The sequence below is a fragment of the Electrona antarctica genome (genome assembly GCF_951216825.1).
Source record: "Electrona antarctica genome assembly, chromosome: 4".
In the NCBI taxonomy this organism is placed as follows: domain Eukaryota; kingdom Metazoa; phylum Chordata; class Actinopteri; order Myctophiformes; family Myctophidae; genus Electrona; species Electrona antarctica.
Genome location: NC_136809.1, coordinates 43,266,419 through 43,276,418, shown reverse-complemented (window position 1 = coordinate 43,276,418; position 10,000 = coordinate 43,266,419). Strand labels below are relative to the sequence as shown.

Sequence of the window (10,000 nt, the reverse complement as noted above, 5' to 3'; positions counted from 1 at the left end):
CAGTAACAGTCTCCATGTCTCCTCAGCTCTTGCATTTTCAGGTCAGGATACCAATTGTATCCAATTGGAAGTGATGAGACAAATTTAAAATAAGCAGACAAAATTGGAACTGGAACACAACCAAAATTAAGCTGATGAATGGGTACTCTATCCTGATTGGCTGAAATGTTGTCACCTACTGTACCTGAACGAATATGTTCTCATTGTTCTGTTTACTAAAGAGCTGGAGAGACAGGGAGACCCCTGTTACTGAACAAACATTCTAAAGCAATAAGTACTAGCACAATATAGTGCTTTAACAACAAACAAACAAAACCTTTTGTTTTAACCAAAAAATATCACTTATACCCATGAAGTATACTACTGTAGGTCAGTTCAATAATAGACCATATTCACAGTCACACAGCGGCCATCTGGCCCTTAAGTTAATGAAATACTACCCCATTGCATTGAATATAGTCTATTGGTCCAAGTCGGAATACAATCGACCACTTAAATGGTCAGATGGGTGGGCCTTAATCCAGAAAAGGTTGAGAACCAGTGGTCTACATCAAAACCAAATTGCATTCAAAGTGAGTAAGGTCAGAGTGGCTTATTGTCATTATAACAGACTCTCTAATGCATACTTGTGCTGTGCACACAGCCTGGATCACACTGCTGATACAGGCCAAGGTTGTTGTCACATGCAACTTGCCTATGAAATCAAGTAGATGCAAAGTAGCCTAAACCGAAACCCACAGTACGGTGCTACACCACTTTTGGTTACCAATCAGATTCTGTGACCTACTACCCTCACTGCAGTGAAGAATCTGACGGGTAACTTTTTAAACAAATGACCTATTTTCAGGAGGGTTTTTCATTTTACCAAAACAACAATAAATCAAATGTTTATTGTTGCTGTTGAATAGGAGATATGGGCCAATGGGCCAATCTTTCTCCACACTGTCACTGAGGGCTGGTTAGCTGACAAAACAAAACAAAACATTGCACACCTCCACAATAACAGTGTGTTACCGACTGAACTACCCGGACACAATACAACTCATCAAAACCAAATTGCCCCAAAAGGAGAAGAAAGAAAAGCACCAATATGTCATCCTAACCGGAACAAAGTGCCCCCTTCAATGCACTGCATGTTTCCAAAAGAGTCCAACTTGACTGTCAGAGGTGAGGTGATAATAGCTAAACTCCACAAGATGAGAAAGAGAGAAAGAGAGAGAGAGAGACAGACAGAAGATGAGAGAGAATGAGTGAACTTAAGGAGGATAAGATAAAGAGAGAGATAGAGATAGGTTATCTGAGATGCTGTCACCCCTTTCTTTCCCTGCCAATCTCCTCTCCTCTTCTCTCTCTCTCTCTCTCTCTCTCTCTCTCTCTCTTAAGTAGCAGTAACAACTACAAACGGTTTCATTCGTTAACATGTGATCTATGATCTTACCTCAGATAAGATCATAGATCTGAGTAGAAGGCCTGCAGCATCCTTAGGATGGAGACAATAATGTACCAAAGCCTAATCTACACAATCCACATAGCATGTTTACCCCCGAGGGCCGAATAGAGAATGAGAGACAGAGAGTGAGAGAGAGAGAGAGAGAGAGAGAGAGAGAGAGAGAGAGAGAGAGAGAGAGAGAGAGAGAGAGAGAGAGAGAGAGAGAGAGAGAGAGAGAGACAGAGACAGAGACAGAGACAGAGACAGACAGACAGACAGACAGACAGACAGACAGACAGACAGACAGACAGACAGACAGACAGACAGACAGACAGACAGACAGACAGACAGAGCGAGGTGGATAATGAGAGGGTAAGAGAAGGAGAGAGAGAGAAAATATATTTCTCATGCTCGCTCTCTCTCTCTCTCTCTCTCCTATTTTTCTCTCTCTGTTCTAAGAGATTAGTTCAAGGAGAGGACACGCAACTACATTTCAAAGGGAAACGAGATAGCACGCATGCAAATATCACACGCACGCGCACACACGCACGCACACGCACGCACGCACACACGCAAAAACACCAAACAAAGTTCCAAACACAAAATGCATGGACAACAAAAGCATGAATGCATATGCAAGCAAGTATATTGGAGTTAAGAATAGCACAGCCCCTGTCACAAAATACAGATCCAATATCACATACTCAAATCACAGACACACACAACAGTGAACACACAAACATATACCATAATATATGCCACACACACACACACACACACCACTTACCCAGCGATCCTTTAGGGCAGGGCCTCTCCACTGTCTCTCCTTTCAAGGTCGGCGGCCACTGCACCCCTCGTGCCACGCGGCCCTCACACCCCCCGACCTGCCCAGGGGGCCCCCCCACAGGGGCCAGAGGCACACGCAGGGGTGGGCGCGGGGTCAGCGGGACCATGGCTGTGATGGGTCGTTGGTCGAAGGGCCCTCGGTTGATCACGCCGATGGGGTGAGAGGCTGACGGTCGCACAGGGGTCAGGGCTACGGTGGCCGTGTAGGATCGTACCGTGGTCATCAGAGAGGAGAGGGGACCTGCAGCAGGGATGGATAGCAGTGGTAAATACAACACTACTTTGTTTGGTCAAATATGTTTTATATAAAGTGTTATACAAATTGTGCAGTGTACATTATTTTTAATGAAAAACAAAAAGAGGAAAGAAAGAAAGAAAGAAAGAAAGAAAGAAAGAAAGGAAGAAAGAAAGAAAGAAAGAAAGAAAGAATAAGACAGACAAAAGGAAATAAAACCCTCAATCCCTCCCACTCAGTATGCTCAGTGACATCGTCTCTGTACGTCTGTACGTACGTCTGTAATCCACGCAACTCGAGAACCGTTCACCCCACCGACTTCAAATTCGACACACACGTTCCACACCCCCACAGGGAGTGCAGTGCCCGGCCTTCAGTTGGTCGGACCCACGGTTGTCCAGAAACGCCACAAAACACCTCTGCCCAGGCTCTGGACAGGGCCCCTGCCCACGCTCTGGACACGGCCCAAATTAGCCAATTGGTCACACCTGATCACCCCTAGATCACCGTATATGGAGCTGGCCTGTTCTGACATCACAATGGTGTTCTGACATCTGCATAGACTCCATATTTGGGCATGCCTGACAAATAACTCCATATATGGGCATTAAAGGGACACAGACATAATTAACTGGGTGAGACATGCATTTCCAACTTGCATCGTTCCATGTAGGCCAGTGCCCAACGAGCACCGCTCTAGTTGCATAAAATAAAGTAGTACGATGAAATTATGTCAAGGAAAACCAAAACAGCACTTGAAATGATGATCAATGCTGTCCATTATAGGTGCTTCTATTCAGGTAATGGACAAGGGGCAGCCAAACCTTATTAAATTGTCTTTTTTAGGTAGTACCTTATGCTCTCAAGGTGAAATGTACGTCATTTAATTTAGCCAATGTTTAAATGCAGGGGCCTCCTCCTTTTTCCAGTGTGTCTTTTTGAGTGGTGTAAACCACTCCTACAACTGGCTTTTTATTTTTGTTAGTTTGTTGCTGTAATCAGACCATAATGATAGAAGTCGTGAATACACCACTCCACTACTTCTAAACACACAGGCACACACATTCCACAGTGACATCCCTCAGTATAGTTATTCTATGCATACAGGAGGCTGAATAGCTGTGTTCAGAATCATTATACAATATTGTATAATGTTGTATACGACAATTTTGGCTGAGCATAGATACTCTCTTGATTTATACTTAATTGTGTGGCGGCATCTATTTCGGAGCACAATACAATGCGCAACCATAAAAATCTGACAAAGAATACAGTGATTTACTCCATTGCACTGAAACTGAGCACAATGGAGTAAGTCACTCTCCCAGTTCAAAAAACACTCCCATTTCACCCAGCATGCCAATCATCAGCTTTTTCATTACCAAGGCCATTACACCAAATAAATTACATGAAATTGTGATGACTGAATAGTGAGTCACTCGCTCTAATCGTAATTGATTATTGTTGATGAAGCTTGTAGGAGCGATACTCCTATGGCCCTATGGTTGCCATCAGTATGCACAGATGACTGTAGCAAGCCTACCACTCCCAGGTTATCTGTAAAAAATGATATCTAATCATTTAATACTGTTGATTATTATTTGTGGGTGTAATTTAATAACCTCTCTGCCCCTACAGTCACTACAAATTCTTACAATTGTCAGCGCTTTATATATGAACCTGTAGCCTAGACACAGGCACACGTCTTCCAACGGACCTTTGGTGAGTGGTGTCGGGGTGAACTGACCTTTGGTGGGTGAACTGACCTTTGGTGGGTGGTGAACTGACCTTTGGTGGGTGGTGGCGGGGTGAACTGACCTTTGGTGGGTGAACTGACCTTTGGTGGGTGGTGAACTGACCTTTGGTGGGTGGTGGCGGGGTGAACTGACCTTTGGTGGGTGAACTGACCTTTGGTGGGTGGTGAACTGACCTTTGGTGGGTGGTGGCGGGGTGAACTGACCTTTGGTGGGTGGTGGCGGGGTGAACTGACCTTTGGTGGGTGGTGAACTGACCTTTGGTGGGTGGTGGCGGGGTGAACTGACCTTTGGTGGGTGAACTGACCTTTGGTGGGTGGTGAACTGACCTTTGGTGGGTGGTGGCGGGGTGAACTGACCTTTGGTGGGTGGTGAACTGACCTTTGGTGGGTGAACTGACCTTTGGTGGGTGGTGAACTGACCTTTGGTGGGTGGTGGCGGGGTGAACTGACCTTTGGTGGGTGAACTGACCTTTGGTGGGTGGTGAACTGACCTTTGGTGGGTGGTGGCGGGGTGAACTGACCTTTGGTGGGTGGTGAACTGACCTTTGGTGGGTGAACTGACCTTTGGTGGGTGGTGAACTGACCTTTGGTGGGTGGTGGCGGGGTGAACTGACCTTTGGTGGGTGAACTGACCTTTGGTGGGTGGTGAACTGACCTTTGGTGGGTGGTGGCGGGGTGAACTGACCTTTGGTGGGTGGTGGCGGGGTGAACTGACCTTTGGTGGGTGGTGAACTGACCTTTGGTGGGTGAACTGACCTTTGGTGGGTGGTGAACTGACCTTTGGTGGGTGGTGGCGGGGTGAACTGACCTTTGGTGGGTGAACTGACCTTTGGTGGGTGGTGAACTGACCTTTGGTGGGTGGTGGCGGGGTGAACTGACCTTTGGTGGGTGGTGGCGGGGTGAACTGACCTTTGGTGGGTGGTGGCGGGGTGAACTGACCTTTGGTGGGTGGTGGCGGGGTGAACTGACCTTTGGTGGGTGGTGGCGGGGTGAACTGACCTTTGGTGGGTGGTGGCGGGGTGAACTGACCTTTGGTGGGTGGTGGCGGGGTGAACTGACCTTTGGTGGGTGGTGGCGGGGTGAACTGACCTTTGGTGGGTGGTGGCGGGGTGAACTGACCTTTGGTGGGTGGTGGCGGGGTGAACTGGTTTAAAAGGCAGGTGGCTTGCGCACATCCAGTTCCTGGCTGAGAGTCCGCACACAGGATTGCTCCAATGGCGGGGGGTGAACTGACCTTTGGTGGGTGGTGAACTGACCTTTGGTGGCGGGGTGAACTGACCTTTGGTGGGTGGTGAACTGACCTTTGGTGGGTGGTGAACTGACCTTTGGTGGGTGGTGTCGGGGTGAACTGACCTTTGGTGGGTGGTGGCGGGGTGAACTGACCTTTGGTGGGTGGTGAACTGACCTTTGGTGGGTGGTGAACTGACCTTTGGTGGGTGGTGTCGGGGTGAACTGACCTTTGGTGGGTGGTGAACTGACCTTTGGTGGGTGGTGTCGGGGTGAACTGACCTTTGGTGGGTGGTGAACTGACCTTTGGTGGGTGGTGTTGGGGTGAACTGACCTTTGGTGGGTGGTGTTGGGGTGAACTGACCTTTGGTGGGTGGTGAACTGACCTTTGGTGGGTGGTGTCGGGGTAAACTGATCTTTGGTGGGTGGTGGCGGGGTGAACTGACCTTTGGTGGGTGGTGGCGGGGTGAACTGACCTTTGGTGGGTGGTGAACTGACCTTTGGTGGGTGGTGGCGGGGTGAACTGACCTTTGGTGGGTGGTGGCGGGGTGAACTGACCTTTGGTGGGTGGTGTCGGGGTAAACTGATCTTTGGTGGGTGGTGGCGGGGTGAACTGACCTTTGGTGGGTGGTGGCGGGGTGAACTGACCTTTGGTGGGTGGTGAACTGACCTTTGGTGGGTGGTGGCGGGGTGAACTGACCTTTGGTGGGTGGTGGCGGGGTGAACTGCAGCGGGTATCTCAGCACGTAGTAGTTGTTCCACACGTACAGCTGGTTGTCTCTGGGGTTGTAGTCTATGGAGGAGATGTACTGGTAGGGGTTGGGGAACGGGATTTGCACCGGCAGCTCCTGGCCGCGGCTGGTGTCGTAGGCGTACACCACCATGTCCCCGCCGGCCCTGCCGTCCGCCTGCCCCTCGTCGTCCTGGAAGACGGAGCGCACGGCGTAGAGCACGCCGCACGCCATGAAGGCGTTGCTCGCGCCACGCTTGTCGAATCCCGTGGCCCACGTGCCCTCGAAGCGCAGGGTGTACGGGTTCACCTGGAGGACAGGACACGGGAGGGGGAGGGGGAGTCACGTTATCATCAGCATACAAGGCTAGAGGCTGACCGATGCCAGATATAAAGTGGTTAAAAAAAGTCTAATAATGGCTGATCTGTCCGACCTATCAGTATGGCTCTATGCAATTGTAAATTCACATGAACATTTTAGGCATTTGGCTAATCTTATCTATAATGACCTGCGGGTTCCAAGATCAACACGCCTACAAGAAGATAATCCTTCAACAGGTAGAGGCAGCAACACATACAATGGCGCGTGCCTCTACCTCCCTCATACCACGCCTGCCTCACACATACAGTACCACGTGCACTGGCACGTGACACTGACGTTTTTGCATATTAAGACTGCACACACAAACATATGCACACACATGCATGGTACTGTAAATAGACAATTACTGTGCTGCACAGTGCAACTGTAGGCCGCACTGTAGGCTACAGCAGGGGTTCGGCCGGGGACCCCCAAAAATGCTTTGGCAACGTCTCGGGACCCCCGCCCCGCCCCCTCCCGACCCCCAATATAAATTGACTGCTACAATAACCTTAAACCATTTTGGGCGGGAAACCCTTTTGGTGTTTTAAGCATTGTTATAATTTAGCTATTGAAAAATAGCAGATCTACAAGCTCATAGCGCGCCACCGAGTGGCGCGCTACGAGCTTGTAGGTCTGCTATTTTTTTAAAATCGTGAAAATAAAATTTATTTATTTTTTTTATTTTTTTGAAAATAATTTGGGGACCCCCTAAAATAATTTGGCGACCCCCCGAGGGGTCGCGACCCACGGGTTGAGAACCCCTGGGCTACAGTACAATACGTTTACAAGTAGGAGCAGCACAAGCACAGCCTATTGCTATTTTCCTTTACCCTCCACTTATTGTACGTTTTGCTACTGCTGCTACAATGTTGAGAAACCAAAATAACTCATATATAAGATATAAGATGCAGCAATAAAGAAAATCTTTAATCTTGTAAAAGTATTAAATCGCATATACTGTACATAGGCCCATTTTACACTCTCCACTGATCCAAAGAGTCAGTCATACCTGGCTGACCACTATGCGTCCATTGTTTGCCTCGGTGGAGTAGATGACCCAGAGGCCGTTCTCGTCCACGGCCAGGTCGATGTCAGACTTCCCTCCCCAGCGGTAGGGAGAGGTGTCGTGGTAGTTTGCGTTGACCACCACCGCCTCGCCGCTCTTGATGCGCGTCCGCAGGTCATACTTGACCAGGTTGCGCGTTCGCTCCTTGTTGTAGAACACGGCTCCGTCGTACACCACAAAGCCCGTTCCGTCCACGCGACTCGGCAGCCTACAACACAAGTAGAGAGACAGAGGACACGCCCCAGGCTGAGGTCAACTCACTTTCAGATATTCACTTGCAGCAGGTTTAAATTCAAGCTAAATTGGGTTCTTATGGATCTAACACACTTGCATACTTATTTTGGGTATGTCATTATAGGCATTGTGAGCTTATAGATTGGCTCTTTTGAAATACCAAGAGTATAAAATAGTGTTTAAGTGGTATTAAAGGATTCTGCTTCTTTGCTGTGTTGTCATATTAATTTTACAGAACAAATGTAAAGATGTGGAGCAGAATTCTATCCATGACGAAAGCTATAGAAATACAATTATTGAAAATAAGGGAAAAGATAAGGGACAACTTCAGATATTTACATACTACAGAATATCTTGTGTACTACACAATATCAGATGCATTCTTATAATTATTTGGAAACCCTAAAAAATTACAATGTTTCTGAAAAGGCTGTAAAGGTAGCATCACAATCTCTTGCCCCGTCTTTAAAAACAAATAGAGAGACATGGTGACCACTTATTGATTTCAATTTAGATAGCACTTTATCTGCTTAGTCCACTGCTCTCCCCAGGTTGGCAGAGGGAGAGTAGCGCCCAAACATCGTGGGATAAAAAATAGATAGCACTTTATTGATCCCGGTGTCCCACAGGGGGACATTCAGTCAGATACATAGGGTCAATAGAAAGACAGAGGGATCTCATTATCATGTACAATATACAGTAAGTATACATTCAGTGCAGCTAATCAGTTCGTATATACTTAGTCATGTCTTGTGCAAAAGTCCCACAGGATCCCGGTGCAGTGCAGTATTGGAAAATGAAATTGAGACTGATGAATTGACTGAGCTGAAATAAGCTCTGACACACACACACACACACACACACAAACACACGCACACACACACAAACGCACGCACACACACACAAACATCCACACGTGCACATAACCCACACACACTCATGCAGGAACCACACTCACTTGTAGGTGGTGGTGACCCTGTTCTGGCGGTAGTCGTCCCAGGAGGCGTACTCGTACAGCACCTCCGTCCTATAGGGCGTCCATGGCATTACGTACAGCCTATCACCGGCCTGCAAGGGGTCCTTACACCACGCCCCCGACTGATGCTCCGCCTCCAGCAGAGAGGAGGCTGGCTGGATGCTGAGCAGGGAGCCGGGACACACGAAGACTGGAAGAGGAGGAGCAGGAGCAGGGCATGTGGGCGGAGTAGGAAAAGAGCAGTGCAAGGGATGAGGAGGAGGAGGAGTAGGAAGAGGTGGAGGAGGAGGAGGAGGAGGAGGAGGTGGAGGAGGAGGAGGAGGAGGAGGAGGAGGAGAGAAAAGGAGGGATATGAGGAGGAGGGAGAGCGCGGAGTTGGATGATAGTAAAACCAGGTGGAGGGGGGTTGACACATGTAAAGTGGATTTGGGTAAAGTGGAATAGGTTGATGCCAGATATAATGAAAGGATGAAAGAATGGTAGGTAGAGAGAGAGAAAGAAAGAAAGAAAGAAAAGAAGAAAAAGAGGGAAAGAGAGAGAAGGATTTACAACAACTGTGTGGTTCTTCAAGGACAGGTGATTTAAAAGACATGAGACATCACACACTGCTAGAGATTGCATGGTGAGTAGTACGATAGACCATAACTATTCACACGGCGGCCATCTTGCCATTAGGTTAATGTAATGCCACCCCGTTGTTGCCACCCTGCATTTTCAATGCAAAATGCCAACATGGCCGCTGTCTGAATATGGTCTACAGGGTCACTGCAATGAAAGGTATATGAGTGTTTTTATGTGAGCGTGTCTGCATGAGTATGTATACATTTTGATACATACATATTACACACATACTGTATACAGGTGGGTGACAAATGAACTCCTTTCAACCTTATATTGGGCATGCCATTTTAGGTGAACATTGTTTCGAAAATGGTAGATCCACAAGTACCGTATAGTACTATAATGTACGACTACTACCACTGCTACTACTATCTATTTCTCTATTTATTATTTTAAGACATAAAATAATAGCCTGACACTGAATTGTCATTTCGTTTCACTCCATTATTCAGTCTGAAAGCCCTCTCAGAGCAACCGTTTTCTGAGATGGGGGCCAAGTGGGACTCTTTGGCGATT

The 10,000-nt window shown here is 47.8% G+C and overlaps 1 protein-coding gene across 1 annotated transcript in view; it reads right to left on the bottom strand.

Moving 5' to 3' along the window:
- The window catches only part of LOC306921464 (adhesion G protein-coupled receptor L1-like), a 37,491-nt gene that overhangs the window by 16,462 nt on the left and 11,029 nt on the right, over positions 1–10,000 (bottom strand). The window contains exons 5-8 of the mRNA XM_079498594.1: positions 8,846–9,053; positions 7,597–7,861; positions 6,194–6,533; positions 2,217–2,516 (exon numbers count right to left, since the gene is read on the bottom strand). Coding sequence (XP_079354720.1) covers positions 2,217–2,516; positions 6,194–6,533; positions 7,597–7,861; positions 8,846–9,053 — 1,113 coding nt within the window. The remainder of the gene's footprint in view (positions 1–2,216; positions 2,517–6,193; positions 6,534–7,596; positions 7,862–8,845; positions 9,054–10,000) is intronic.